Source organism: Schistocerca americana, chromosome 6 (assembly GCF_021461395.2).
Source record: "Schistocerca americana isolate TAMUIC-IGC-003095 chromosome 6, iqSchAmer2.1, whole genome shotgun sequence".
NCBI lineage: Eukaryota > Metazoa > Arthropoda > Insecta > Orthoptera > Acrididae > Schistocerca > Schistocerca americana.
In genome coordinates this window covers 583,341,947-583,358,209 of record NC_060124.1, presented here as the reverse complement: position 1 = coordinate 583,358,209, position 16,263 = coordinate 583,341,947, and the positions used below count along the sequence as shown (strand labels likewise).

General features: G+C 41.4%; 1 protein-coding gene across 9 annotated transcripts in view; it reads left to right on the top strand.

The window, feature by feature from the left end:
- The window catches only part of LOC124619308 (gastrula zinc finger protein XlCGF17.1-like), a 176,826-nt gene that overhangs the window by 42,501 nt on the left and 118,062 nt on the right, over positions 1–16,263 (top strand). For all 9 annotated transcript variants that reach the window (XM_047145616.1, XM_047145614.1, XM_047145608.1 and 6 more), the window contains one exon: positions 5,090–5,161. In XM_047145616.1, coding sequence (XP_047001572.1) covers positions 5,090–5,161 — 72 coding nt within the window. The remainder of the gene's footprint in view (positions 1–5,089; positions 5,162–16,263) is intronic.

Genomic DNA, 16,263 nt, shown 5'->3' with positions numbered 1-16,263 from the left:
CTCCCAACCTGGTACAAAAACAAATCTCCTGTGCTGCATCTTTCCAGTCTCCCACCACCTCCCAAAGTCCCACTGTCCAGCCACAGAGGAGCATTCCCCTCATAACTCATTACCACCCAGGACTGGAGTAACTGAATTACATTCTCCACCAGGGTTAAGATTACCTCTCGTTGTGCCCGGAAATGAGAAATGTCCTGCGCACTATCCTTCCCACACCTCCCACATTGGTATTCTGTGGTCCCCCAAACCTACACAAGCCCTGCTCCTGATCCCTTACCTCATGGCTCATGCCCCTGTAATAGATCTAGATGCAAGACCTGACCCATACATCCTCTTACCACGATGCGCTACGCCTTGTGGCATTCTAGCCCCTGCACACTCTGCCACACAGCGTCTCTCTCTCTCTCTCTCTCTCTCTCTCTCTCTCTCTCTCTCTCTCTCTCTCTCGTGTGTGTGTGTGTGTGTGTGTGTGTGTGTGTGTGTGTGTGTGTGTGTTTGTTCTGTTACCATCCTTCCTCAGACATATATTCCTCCTCAGGACTGGCAGCCAAGCATTTGTAAGGAGCCTCAAAACAAGTCCAAAGTATTAAAGTGTTTACAATTGGTACATATGTAATAGAACACCCTGACAGCACCGGCCTTCTACAGTTTGTGTTGTACTCTGTCTGGTAGTTGGCATAACATAATTTGCTGGAATGCTGGAAAATGCACAGCAACAAGCAGATCTAATAAGGAATTCTGCCTTGAACCACGTCACCACTGCTCTTAAAGAGTTTCTCACCTAGCCTTGATTATTCATTGTTTATCACACTTGTGTATAACACCTCCAACTAATCTGCCAAGTTGTGTACCCCTAGCACCTTTATACAGACTAGTGCACATGAAAATTTCATCACTGCAAGGGACAGATGTCATGTAGTTGATCTTAACACATTTGAGAATTCAGTACAGTTTGAAATCACCACATACTGAAGTTGGAAATGCTGAATGTAGACAGACTCATCAAGCAGCAGCAGAACACATACATAAAAGACTGTTGTGATTGGCAAGCTTTCAGAGCCAGTGACTCCTTCTTCTGGCAGAATGGTTGAAGGGTAAGGAAGAAGGGTGAAGGAAAAGAACTGGAGAGGTCCAGGAGTACGGGATGAGAAGGAAAGACTGATACAGTCTTTCCTTCTCGTCCCATATGGTAAGTCTCCCCTGACCCGCGGTTATGGGTGACTTTCCCAAAATTTACCCTTTTCCTAAACCTCACCAGTTCTTTTCCTTTCCCCTTCTTCCTTCCCCTTCAACCCTTCTGCCTGAAGAAGGAGCCACTGCTGCAAAAGCTTGCCAGTCACAACAGCCTTTTATGTGTGTGTTCTGCCACAGCTTGGTGAGTAGATTTTTTAACCATCCAATTAAATAGTTTCATCAATAATTGATAGTTTGGAACCGCGCGACTGCTGCGGTCGCAGGTTCGAATCCTGCCTTGGGCATGGATGTGTGTGAAGTCCTTAGGTTAGTTAGGTTTAATTAGTTCTAAGTTCTAGGGGACTGATGGCCTCAGAAGTTAAGTCCCATAGTGCTCAGAGCCATTTGAACCATTTTGAACCTAAATTAACGCCCAGTCCCTAGCAAATGAGATGGGAACTGAAACTGAGGCTAGTAAAGCAAAAGCAGAGATTTTTAACGCAATTTTCAAATGTTTCTTTACAAAGAAAAACCCTGGAGGATTGCCTCAGTTTAATCCTCGTACCACTTAAAATATGAATGAAATAAGTAATAAGGGAAAAAATCTGAAATCATTAAAATTTAAGAAAGCTCCAGGGCCTGATGGAATCCGTACCAGATTCTATACTGAATTTGTGGCTGAGTTAGCCCCTCTTCCAGCAATAGTCTATCATAGATTCCTCAAATAAAACTCTGTGCCCAGTTCCTTGAAAAAAAGCACAGGTCACACCCATCTACAAGAAGGGTAGTAGAATTGATTCACAAAATTACTGTCCAATATGCTTGACATCGATTTGTTGTGGAATCTTAGAACATATTGTGGGCTCCAACATAATGCGAAATCTTGAAGGGGATTACCTCCTCAGTGCCAGCCAGCTAGGATTTTGAGAACAGTAATCACATGAAACCCAACTCACACGTGTCCCACATGACATAATGAAAGCTTTGAATCAAGGCAGTTAGGTAGATGCAGTGTTTTTTGATTTCCAAAAAGCATTTTATTCGGGACCACACCTGTGCTTATTGTCAAAAGTACAATCATAAGGGTATCGAATGAAATTTGTGACTGGATTGGAGAGTTTTTGGTAGCGAGGACGCCGTGTGTTATCTTGGATGGAGAGTCGTCATCAGATGTAGAAGTACATTCAGGTGTGGCCTGGGGAAGTGTGTTGGGCCCTTGCTGTTCATGTTGTCTGTTAATGACCTTGCAGACAATATTAACAGTAAAGTCAGACTTTTTGCAGATGGTGCATGGTGCAGTTGTCTATAATGGAAAAAAAAGCTACATAAATATTAAAAATATTTTGATAAGATTTCAAACTGATGGAAAAATTGGCAACCTGCTTTAAATGTTCAGAAATATATTATTTTACACTTCACAAAATGGAAAAACTGTTGTATCTTGTGACTATAATATCAGTGAGTCACAATTAGAATTGGCCTACTTGTACAAATACCTGAATGTAACAATTGTAGGAATAAACAGAATGATCATGTGGATTCTGTTGTGAATAAAGCAGGTAGTAGACTTTAGTTTATTGGTAGAATACTAGAAAAGTGCAGTCAGTTTTCGAAGGAGAATGCTTACAAATGACTCATGCAACCGGTTCTAGATATTGCTCAAGTGTGTGTGACTAACAGGGGATATTGAACGTATACAGAGAAGGGCAGCACGAATGGTCACAGGTTTGTTTGATCCATGGGGAAGTGTCACAGAGATACTGAAGGCTCTTGAAGACAGGCGTAAACAATTCCAAGAAAGTCTACTAACAAAATTTCAAGAACTAGCTTTAAATGATGACTCTAGGAACATACTACAGCACCCTATGTATTGCTTACATAAGTATCATGGGTATAAGATTCGAACAAGTATGCACACACGGAAGTGCTCAATCAATCATTCTTCCTGTGCTCCATACGTGAATTGAACAAGAAGTAGCCCCAATAACTGGTACAATGAATGTACACTCTGCCATGCACTTCTTGGTGGTTTGCAGAATATAGATGTGTACGAATGTGGAACAGACTCAACGACATCCTGTTGTCATGAAATTACTTTCCTTGTAGTTTGGATGAGAGCACACAAAGTTTTGATAGTGACTGCCAGGTGACACAGGTAAAGTAGTTGCCGACTGGCTGTATCCCAAATGATCAGTAATGTGCAAAGTGATGCAGTGGTCAGCACACTGAAGTAACATTTTGGAGGAAGAGTTCAAATCACCATCTGGCCATACAGATTTAAACTGCCCATCATTTCCCTAAATTGGTTAAGTGAAATGCCAGAATAGTTCTGCTGAAAGGACAAGGCCAATTTTTCTCCCCATACTTTCCAAATCCAACCTTGTCCTCCATCTCTAATGACTTTGTGGTCAATGGGGATGTTAAACTCTAATCTTCCTTCCTTCCAAGTGATCAATGGGTGACTCGTTTTTATTTATTTATTTATTGTTGCATGGGACCAAATTAAGGAGAAGTCTCTGTGGTCATGGAACGATTCAATATATGGAATTATAACACGATAGTAGAAACAGATAAAATGAAATATAAAAAACATATTCAGGCGATAAGTCTTAAGTTTAAATAAAGGAAATCAACAATGTAACACTGGAACCCGCTTAATTTTTTAGCTCTTCCAGGAGCTCCTTGACAGAATAGAAGGAGTGAGCCATGACGAAACTCTTCAGTTTAGATTTAAAAGTGTTTGGGCTACTGCTAAGATTTTGAGTTCTTGTGGTAGATTATTGAAAATGGATGCAGCAGAATACTGCACTCCTTTCTGCACAAGAGTCAAGAAAGTGCATTCCACATGCAGATTTGATTTCTGCCTAGTATTAACTGAGTGAAAGCTGCTAACTCTTGGGAATAAGCTAATATTGCCAATAACAAACGACATTAAAGAAAATATATATTGTGAGGGCAATGTCAGAATTCCCAGACTATTGAATAGGGGTCGACAAGAGGTTCTCGAACTTACACCACATATAGCTCGAACAGCCCGTTTTTGAGCCAGAAATACCCTTTTTGAATCAGAAGAGTTACCCCAAAAAATAATACCATATGACATAAGTGTATGAAAATATGCGTAGTAGACTACTTTTCGTGTTGAACTGTCACTTATTTCAGATACTGTTCTAATGGTAAATAAAGCAGCATTTAGTTTCTGAACAAGATCCTGGATGTGGGCTTTCCACAACAGCTCAGGAGGATTATCAGGCCAGGAAAGGACCCACACCTGTCACTGTACCAGAAGGGCTGGGCTATGTCCCAGTGGCATAAGACATGCAAAGATGCCTGAAGGAGACGACATATGTCTGTGTTTGGGCTCTGAAGTCTAACTCTTATAGGGAATGCTATTCATATTTTCCTCGATATGTAGGAGCCAAGGTTGCATGTGAGCAGACAATGCGGAAACCAGTGACGTTAACAGTTTCACTCCAATCGCAGTGACCTGCATTGAACCCCAACTATCGATGTAGCCTTACAGCTGTGGGCGTGAGGTGGCGGTTATACTATGGCACAGTCACAGTGTATGGTCCAGCATCTTTGTAGCTCTGCATTTGACCCTGATCTATCCTGTATGTCACTGTCATTGCAGCATGCCCCGAAAAAGACAAAATTGTCACGGTATCACTGACCTGAATTCCAGAAACGGAACACTATTTGTTTTTCAAAGTTACTCTCACAATGATAGTGTGTCATGCCTTTAAGGAAACGTATCATCATCATCATCATCATCATCATCGTTACGTATTATCTGAAGACACCACTGATCTGTGTGTTTTCATAACATTTGAGGTATTTATTCTTCAAGGAAGTGTCGGCAGAATGATTTATTTAATCTTTTCAATGTGAGTAATGTCAGACTTTTCTGATGCAGGTGTCTGAAAACATGTCTGAGGATCAGCAGAAACCAAAAGTTGCAGAAACTGAGGAATTGCCTGTGACACAGGTGAGTTATCCACTTTTATGTCATGCCATACTTTCACTTTTTTGTGATAGTCCTCAACTTGTTAACACATCGCTAGACTTGGCTGGTGTATGCTGCATATCTTTCTATGTAACATGATGTAATTGAGGAAGCACTATATTTTGTTCTCTGGGTCAAGGATTTTGGATAAATGAGGGAGCCGCGCCTGATTTAAACTCAGTGTCAGGCTGATGCTGAGTGACAGACTGTAGAAGAGATGTGGGACGTTGCCTTCTGCAGGTAGTGCCGCACAGGCTGAGCTGCCAGACTGCATTGTGAGGCACAGAGAGGAGAGCACTTTGCTTCTCTATCGGCAGAAGTCATCTCGGCAGTAGTCGCCTCGGCTTGCGAATGACACCCGTGCCAAGTAAAGTACAGCTCTCACTATTTGTCACTATTGTTCCAAGGCAAGAACGTAAAATGCAAAAATTCCAACACTGCCTTAGTAATATGGGTTAGCAAAATATCAGTGTCTTATAACTTTTTGTCCATGGATGGTTGATGTATTTGATATTTTAGTAGAGCATGTTTTACAGATTTCTTTTCCCTTACAATCTGAGTGATTCTTAAAGACAGAATTGCTATACAGGCAGCGCTGGACTATCCAAACTGATTGCAGGCGTATGAAAATGTGGAACTGCAGACATGGACTGAACAGTCGATTCTATAATTTCTCATTTTTTATGCTTCCTAATTGCGGTACTCTCTTCAAACACAGCTCTTCCTTGACATTAACGATCTGAGTCGTGCACAAGAGATTCACTGAAACCAAACATCTTAATTCTCTGCATTTATAATAAAATCTTGGGGATCACTTTAGTTATAACGACTTCTTTCTCTAATATTTTCAACAAGAAAAGTTTTGGTGTCACACAGAGTCTTGCAAGAAATGTCTTTTATTTCCCATCATAAAGGAAACTAATATTTGCTTTTACTTTCAACAGCCTTGAAGCAATATTTCCATCACAAGACGTTAGCTGTGTTCTGACAAAAATAATTTACGGTATGTTTCGATGGTGCAAAAGGCATAGTCCATATCAGTTCAGGCAGGCTAGGAAAAAATCTTACCTACATCGTCCCGGACATTATTGAATTTAGCATATGTTGAAATGAAGGACTAAGCAAGGAACACACATTTTTTGTTTTCTATACAGCACTCCAAAGATGGCACTGCGCATACTATTTTGAAGATGCGAATTTTGGAAAAAATTTTAAAGTGTTGTATCCCTGGAAGAGTTCCAGATATTTTGCTGTACATATATTCAAAAATGCAAAGCCATAATTTTTTTCTGTTGAGTAGTAGCACATAGTTTACATTTCCTGGAAAGGAGAGCTTCCACTTTTAGGTTGAACAGGTTTTATAAACAATTGAAATCTTTGCCATACATTAAACCTGTATTATTACCACATTATCACATAACAGGCTCGTAAAAATCAAAACCTCGTCTTTTTTAACAAAATGTTAGTTTTGAAAGATGAGAAAGAGACTCATTTTTCAATCATTTTAAATGGTTCCAAAATGTATGTGAAAGGTCCAAAGACTTAAAGGTTTCAATTTATACAACTTCTGTGGAGTCTGTTTTGTACTGAAATTAGCCGGGTAATGAACTAAAAATGTGTTCCACTGCATCAGTATCTTCCTTTGATATAGAGTGATGCCTTCCTGTTGTACCAATAGAAACTGGAGCACTGACAATCTTCAAAACATTGTGAACAGGAAGTGAACATTGATGCCATTGTTGCTGTTCTTCAGCTGGAAACCTACATCCAGCATCTGGTCCATGGGGTAGCATAGAGTTCACTACAATTTCGTTTAACTCATAACTGATGTCTACAATCTCTGCAGTCCACCAGTCACAGTCATACACACATGTCACAAAAATCCCCTTCTTAGGTTGTGAATCTGAATATTATTCTGCTTTTTCTGAGGTGTTGGCCAAACAAATGAAATTTCTTCTTTCTTGCTCTTTTGAAGTGTGTGCAGTATGAGTTCGCCCATCAATTTGAGTCCAGAAATGTGTCTTCTGAACTCCTTTCACAAGTGTAGTTTGTTTGGACCATTCTTCTTTTTTGTGCTCACTGAAGTCTTCGATTTCCTCATTGGACAAAAGAATGAGGGCTGTGGATGTGTAAGATTTCACGACACTCGTAAAATCCTCAACATTCTGAATCGCAGCTGTATTTGGTCTGGAAAGATTGTTTTGTAACATGGTGCTTCAACAGGCCTCTTACACCATCAGGAGACCCCTTCCCGTGACCAGTAGCACTGTATACCCAGTCAGTTGGCACAAGCGACTTACTCAATTCAAACAGCTGGTAATACTTTTTTAAAATGCCTAGGAGCACCATCAGAAATAATGATGATCTTTTCTGCCCCTGTTTGCAGTTGAAGAATTTTGCACATTGCTAACAAAGCATGTGCTGAGTCATGTCCTGTATAATCACTTATAACTGCAACACTTGTGGTCTTGTTTTGAAAATATGTCACTCCCGTAAAAACTGAAATCTGGTCATTACTCAGATGATACCCTTGTTCCTCTTGTGGGAGAATTACAGACCAGTTGTTCTCAGAAAATCACTGTGAAGCACTAAACATAGTTTTTGAGCCTGTACGCACCCTTTCACTTCTGCAATATGTTGTTGTTGCAATTTCTTTAGATACTGGTGTTACTGCTTTCACTGACCATTTACCAAGTTCCTCGATGAAACTGTCAAAGGCAACAGTTTTCTTAATTGGTTTATTTTCCTGCCATGTCGCATATGTAATTTCTGCAGAGTTATCTGCTATGTCTATGAGGCCAAGTGTCTGTAAAGACAGTCCTCCCTTTCCAGGGCAGTCACCACATTCTTGAAACAAACAAGTCTCTCACTTACCTCACAGACTACTAATGACTTCACACACCCAACCAAGGTGTCATATGTCATGTACTCCAGTAAGTTCTTCAAAGTTACCTCATAAAATTCAATATTTGCGCAGTACACACATAACAGACATCTCTAGGTGGGTGTGGAACTAACCACTTAGGTCATAGTGCATCAAATTTTGATCTTCCAATCCGATCTTTGCCGAGGATGTAGAGCATATATTATTACCATCAACTTTCAAATCACCATTCAAAGATAAGGGAAATTAGAGCTCGTACTGAGGCGTTCAGACAATTGTTTTTCCCTCGCGCGAACCACGAGTGGAACAAAGGGGGGGGGGGGGGGGGGGGGAGATATGACTTTGGCGCAAATTGTGCCCTCCGCCACACACTGCTTGGTGGCTAGTGGAGTATATATGTAGATGTAGATATGAAGTTGTATAGTTGCTCTTATAAATTCCAAAAGTTTCTTTAATACTGCGAGTCATGTACTTCTTCACTTTCACAACTTTTTGACCTTCAGCTGTTACAATTATAGTGTTTTTTTTGTTGGCACTCTGGCAAGAACAGTCCCATTTATCTTACAGATAAAATGACTGCACTATTTGAACTTGAGCTGCTTCTACAGGATGACCATAATGGAGATCTGGTCTTCCAAAGACTCCTTTTACAGACCTCGCATTTGTGTACTACTTACTAAGATACTACAAAATTGTTAAGGCTTTCGTGGCCACTTGTTCACAAACTGCCTATTGGCTTCTGTCTCGGGTTCTTTGGCCGACATTCATCTAATGATTTTTCTGACGTTTCGCCAGCACGAGTGGCTAGCATTGTCAAAGCTTCACCCTCCATTGCCGGTGGTGAACTGGAGCTGAGCTCGCGGCCCCAGACTGTATGTACCTGGCGCGCCAACGTCCGAGGGCTTCTCTGCGGTCATTTCCGGTGCGGTTCTCCTCTTGCTATCTGCGACGGTCGTTCGCTACAGTACGAGAAGCCAGGATCCGTTTACCTTAAGGCTTTCCTCTTTCAGGTTCAAACTGTTCGCGTGTTTTTGTATTTCTACAGCTTCTCTGAACATGCGCATGTGATAGTGCTTCTCTACAGCCAGAACTTCCGTATCAGCGAATTTTATTACGTGGTCGGTCTCATTCAGTGCGTGCTCTGCCACTGCCGATTTCTCCACCTGCCCCAACCTGCAATGTTGCTTATGCTCTTTGATCCTGGTGTTAATGGATCGTCCAGTCATTCCGACATAAACTTTTCTGCATGTGCATGGTATACGGTATATTCCCGACATTGCAAGTGGGTCTCATTTCTCCTTCGCTGATCTAAGACACTCTTTGATCTTCCTTGTTGGTTTGAAAATCGTCTTTACGCCATGTTCGCGCAATATACGGCCAATTCTGTCCGTCACCCTGGAATGTATGGCAGAAAGGCCGTACCCGACATTTCTTTTTCTGGTTCCTTACTTCTCCGAGTGTTTCGCTCTGTTACATTTCTAATATAATTTGTGGAGTACCCATTGCTCCTCAGGACAGTTTCCAGGTGTTGCATTTCTCGTTTGAGGTGTTGCGGCTCACGTATTCGTCCTGCTCTCGTTACGAGCATACTGATCATGCCTCTTGTCTGGCTCGGGTGGTGGTTTGACAGTTTGTGCAGGTATTGGTCCGTGTGTGTCGGTTTTCGATACACGCTGTGTCCCAGGTTTTCGCCGTCCCTTGTGACCAGCACACCTAGAAATGGCAGTTTCTCGTCTTTTTCTACTTCCATGGTAAATGTTATGTTGGCATGGAGGCTGTTCAAGTGTCTTAGGAAGTCACCGAGCTGTTCTTCACCATGGCTCCACACCACGAAAGTATCATCGACGTACCTGTACCACACCTTAGGTTTGCAAGTCGCCGAGTCCAGTGCCTGTGCTTCGAATTGTTCCAAGAAGAAGTTGGCCACCACTGGACTGAGAGGACTACCCATGGCGACGCCTTCCAGCTGTTCCTAGAAATTGCCATTCCACGTGAAATAGCTCATGGTGAGACATGCATGGAAGAGCTTTCTGATGTCCTGCGGGAAAATGGAACCGATGTGCTCCAGAGCGTCACTGAGTGGCACTTTCGTAAATAACGAAACAACATCAAAGCTGACCAGGATGTCATTTGGTGCAAGTTTCAGTTTCTTCAGCTTCTCAATGAAATGTCCTGAGTCCTTAAAGTATGTGTCGGCCACGTGGCTGGAGGAGAGAGGCCAAGTGTTTTGCCAGTTTATAAGTCGGTGAGCCAGGAGCGCTAACGATCAGTCTCAGTGGAACATTGTTCTTATGGACCTTGGGTAATCCATACAGCCGAGGTGGTAGGGCTTCTGTGTTGTGCAGGTTTCTCTGTATGTCCGCCGGCAGAGAACATGCCTTGATTAATCGATTCGTATTCCGAGTGATACGCTGCGTCCGATCTGCACTTAGTTTTCGGTACATCGTTGGATCTAATAGGTCTCGGATCTTTTGCTCATAATCTTCGGTCTTCATTATGACGGTCGCGTTCCCCTTATCGGCAGGCAGTACCAATATACTCTTGTCGGCGTTGAGATTCTTAATGGCTTGTACCTCTTCTTTCTTCAGGTTACAAGCTGGTGGTTTTGCTCGGCGCAGTATCCTGGCTGTTTCAGTGCGTATTTCCTCTGCCCTTTCACAAGGAAGGGTCTGAATGGCTGCTTCGGTGTTTGCAATGATGTCCTCCATAGGTATAGTTCTCAGGATGATAGCGAAATTCCCTCCTTTTGAAGAACAGACACTTCCTCTTTGGTCAATTGTCGTTCAGTGAGGTTGACCACTGTGTGTGACATGTCGGGACTCGCCTTGTCGGTCTGCTTCCAGCATCTTTCAAACTTTTTCTTCTGTCGCTCGGTGCAGCGCTCGAGTTCGTTCTGCATGCTCCTGTGAGTGATGCTGTCGATCTTGTCCCAGTTGTCTCGATGCATTCTGCTACTTAGTTGATAGAAAATGTCCAGAAGTTCCTGATCCGTTCTTGCCAAGTCTCTCCGTGTTGTATGTATTCGCTCACGAAGAAAAGCTCTTTCCATTCTGTCGTAGATACGATGTGCTTGGGCGGTGGTAAATAGGCACTTACATCTCAAGAACTTTGGTGTAGCACATTCATCTCGGCACCGTGACAGAAAGGCGAGGGAGGACATCAGTCGCGCTTTCTACTTCCGTCGTTGGTCAAAGCGTCGGTACAATCTGCAAAACAATTGCCAACACCGAAGCAGCCATTCGGACCCTTCCTTGTGAAAGGGCAGAGGAAATACGCACTGAAACAGCCAGGATACTGCGCCGAGCAAAACCACCAGCTTGCAACCTGAAGAAAGAAGAGGTACAAGCGATTAAGAATCTCAACGCTGACAAGAGTATATTGGTACTGCCTGCCGATAGGGGGAACGCGACCGTCGTAATGAAGACCGAAGATTATGAGCAAAAGATCTGAGACCTATTAGATCCGACGACGTACCGAAAACTAAGCGCAGATCCGACGCAGCGTATCACTCGGAATACGAATCGATTAATCAAGACGTCTTCTCTGCCGGCGGACATACACAGAAACCTGCGCAACACAGAAGCCCCACCACCTCGGCTGTATGGATTACCCAAGATCCATAAGAACAACGTTCCACTGAGACCGATCATTAGCGCTCCTGGCTCACCAACGTATAAACTGGCAAAACACTTGGCCTCTCTCCTCCAGCCACGTGGGGAAGACCGACACACACATTAAGGACTCAGGACATTTCATTGAGAAGCTGAAGAAACTGAAACTTGCACCAAATGACATCCTGGTCAGCTTTGATGTTGTTTCGTTGTTTACGAAAGTGCCACTCAGTGACGCTCTGGAGCACATCGGTTCCATTTTCCCGCAGGACATCAGAAAGCTCTTCCATGCATGTCTCACCATGAGCTATTTCACGTGGAATGGCAATTTCTAGGAACAGCTGGAAGGCGTCGCCATGGGTAGTCCTCTCAGTCCAGTGGTGGCCAACTTCTTCTTGGAACAATTCGAAGCACAGGCACTGGACTCGGCGACTTGCAAACCTAAGGTGTGGTACAGGTACGTCGATGATACTTTCGTGGTGTGGAGCCATGGTGAAGAACAGCTCGGTGACTTCCTAAGACACTTGAACAGCTTCCATGCCAACATAACATTTACCATGGAAGTAGAAAAAGATGAGAAACTGCCATTTCTAGGTGTGCTGGTCACAAGGGACGGCGAAAACCTGGGACACAGCGTGTATCGAAAACCGACACACACGGACCGATACCTGCACAAACTGTCAAACCACCACCCGAGCCAGAAAAGAGGCATGATCAGTATGCTCGTAACGAGAGCAGGACGAATATGTAAGCCGCAACACCTCAAACGAGAAATGCAACACCTGGAAACTGTCCTGAGGAGCAATGGGTACTCCACAAATTATATTAGAAATGTAACAGAGCGAAACACTCGGAGAAGTAAGGAACCAGAAAAAGAAATGTCGGGTACGGTCTTTCTGCCGTACATTCCCAGGGTGACGGACAGAATCGGCCGTATATTGCGCAAAGATGGCATAAAGACGATTTTCAAACCGACAAGGAAGATCAAAGAGTGTCTCAGGTCGGCGAAGGAGAAAAGAGACCCACTTGCAATGTCGGGAATATACCGTATACCATGCACATGCGGAAAAGTTTATGTCGGAATGACTGGACGATCCATTAACACCAGGATCAAAGAGCATAAGCGACATTGCAGGTTAGAAGCACTATCACATGCGCATGTTCAGAGAAGCTGTAGAAATACAAAAACATGTGAACAGTTTGAACAAGAAAGAGGAAAGCCTTAAGGTAAACGGATCCTGGCTTCCCGTACTGCAGCGAACGACCGTCGCAGATAGCAAGAAGAGAACCGCACCGGAAATCACCGCGGAGAAGCCCTCGGACGTTGACGCGCCAGGTACATATAGTCTGCGGGCGCGAGCTCGGCTCCAGTTCACCACCGGCAATGGAGGGTGAAGCTTTGACAATGCCAGCCACTCGTACTGGCGAAACGTCAGAAAAATCATTAGATGAACTTCGGCCGAAGAACCCGAGACAGAAGCTAATAGGCAGTTTACTATGATACTGATGGAACGTTGTTCAAAATTGTTTTCTTTAAAAATGTCTCTTGAATAATAGTTAAAACTTGCACCTTTGTACTGTAGGATGCGCAATATTCAACAGTTGAATTGATATTTGTGAAAAATTGCTGGCAAGGGGTGTGAGAGTGCTTTGGTTCATTTTCTTCTGAAGGTGCCAGTTGTGCTGTAGCGAATTCATCCATAGCTTTAGTCATTTCTCTCCACTTCCTTGATTGAATAGGGCTTATGGCTTGACTTCACTGACCATGGTTTCTCAACAGGATTAACACCTACCTCTGTAGTTGACTGATTCAGAGTATTTAACTGTTTCTCCAATGATGCAAAATCTGCATCATCTGCTCCTTGGGAGGTCTCACCTGGTTCAGATAGTATCATTGTTGTTATTCTGTCAAATCATTTAGAACACAAAAAGTTGTCTCTAGAAGAGTCTTCACTTTGAAACAGAGTCTTCAAATGTGAACACCTATCCCCAACCTGAACAAAGTCTGTTTTGTTGTTTGTCTTATATACCACTCTTTTATTGCAATGCAAATAGTCAGCACACTTCACTCTCCTGTGGCCCCTGTCAGAAGACATTTCAAACAGTCCATTTCACGAAACACACTGAAACTGTGTCAACTGGCAAATTCCTCACGAAAACGCAGAATTCACTGGATGGTCTCAGATTTCTTAGAAGCCTGTTCAGTAAACAAATTAGCACTGAACAACTACAGTACAGAAACCTGCAATGAACAACCTCAACAAAGGAACTGACAAGAAACAACAACAAAGTGTAAGAAATGTCTGCAACAATGAAAGTGAAAAGAAATAACTGCAACAAAGAATATGATGATAAATAAATATTGTAACAAAGAAATTAGTAAGAAACAACTTCGGTGAAGACATACATTACCCTTGAAAGTTAAAAACTTGTCCAACTTAAAAAGTGGAAGCTCTCCTTCGCAGAGAATGTAGTGCTACATGGTAATAATCAATGGATAAAAATCTAACTTTTCTGGATCGGCATTTTTGAAAAAAAAATTTTTTTCTGTAAAGTGTAAAAAAAATTCAAAAGGTGACAGTAAAAGAACTTTGACAGATACATCCAAACGGAGGATACCATTGTAATCAAAAAGCAGTTATCTTTCAAATAAAAAAACAAACTCTAACAAAAAATCTAAAACTGTTACATAGATACAGCATTTAAAATTTTTTTACAAAATTCGCATCTTCAAAATTGTTTTTGCAGTGTCATCTTTGGAGGCCTGTATCTCAGGCCAGGAATTTTTTGGAGGAAAAAAATACATGTTTATTACTTACTCCTGAATTTTAACATATGCTAAATTCAATAATATCTGATACCATGATGGTAACCCCACTGCCTGATGTGATATGGATTATGCCAAAAACATAGTTATCTTTTGCATGATGTCTTAGGGATGTATTCCAGTAAATCAGTCCATGTTAAGTGAGCTGATTAACGATAATGGAGTAAGATAACAGAAACTTCAACTCTACTGATGGTAATATTTTATTGTTGTGCTTAACCCAGTGATTATATTGTTACAAACAAAGGTACAAAATTTGTAAACAGTGGCATCATTCTTATAGCTGATGGAGATAGGTGTAATCCTTGCATGAAATCTTCATTGTAAAGCACCCCTACACTCTCAGTAATATTTACAATATTTTTTATTGTACAATATTGTTCACAGTCTGTGGATAAAATAGAATGTTATGCAATACATTGACGGATCTACTGAAGTTAGATTTTTACTGTGCAAAATGATTGTATTCAATTGTTTGTGGTTTAGAGTTTATATCTTTGTCAACTCAATTCGATATGTAAAACTGCTTATTTTCTGTGATTTGTCGCATTGTGTAAACTGAAATGTGGAAATTGCTTTGAAATCTGTTGAAAACGTGTTCATTTTAGAAATACTGGAGGTCTGTAGGAGTTTGCCATCCTTGTGATGTGTAAAATCAGCTGAGTATGACAACTGCCTGAAGGTAATTGAGCAATAGGATCAGTTGTTCAAATATAGGGAAATGTATCCAGAAACAGATAAGCTACAATTATTAAAGACATGAATGTTGTTGTAGTCTCAGAAAAGGAAGTGCATCAAAACAGTGGAGCTGGAGCTGACAGGCTACTGTAGCCGTGACCTTTTTGTGGCAATAAGAAATCATTTCTAATTCAAATATAACCACAGTTTCAGCATTAAATATGTATATACACCTTTCCTTACATGTACATAATGTTTCAAACTTTTTATGATAGCTGAGCATGTTTCCTATACGATTAGGATTATTGATGGGGATAATATTGCACTTGTGAATTTCCTCCAGCCCAGCAACCAAAAGTAATTGACAGTTGATCAACTGCAGAAATAGTATTTCACAAACAAGTGTCCCTTTTCGAGAACTGTAAGGGCAACCATGCACAAAATGTTATCACAGTGTTACTGATTTATATGTTAGCATTATATTATTTCATTTCAGGATATGTACATATGATGTTTTCATCAGCATCATTCTGGTATTAGATATTGCTGTTCTACCTCCTGACTCTAAGTAAGTTAGATTTGAACAAGTCCTTAGTAATTAGTCTTACATTTTCTGGGATAGGCATTCCAAAAGTTTTCATTCTTATCAACCCTCTGAAAACTAAATGTCAAAAGGGTTACAGTAAAATCTGTAGTAAATAATCAAATGTGACCAGAGTTATGTAATATAATAAGTTGCTTATGTAATTAGTTTTGGTGTTTTCCTAGGAACATACTTATGCTTTCGACAAGCAGTATTACTAGAAAGACGATGAGAGGATAGTAAAGAATGCCTTACCAGTCTCATTACTGTCAGAATTTTCAAAAATTGCCAAAAATTATATACCAATAGACTTTATATTCACTTACTTCAGAAAGACTTTTTCATTAATGCAAAGTGTAGCTTTCATAAAGACAGGCAATATTTGTCCTGAAATATGACACACTCAAATAAAGAAATCAGAAATTATTACCAGTGAAAGTACTTAGTGATTTAACTAAGACTTTTTCTTGTGTACCATATCATCTTCACGTAAAAGTTAAA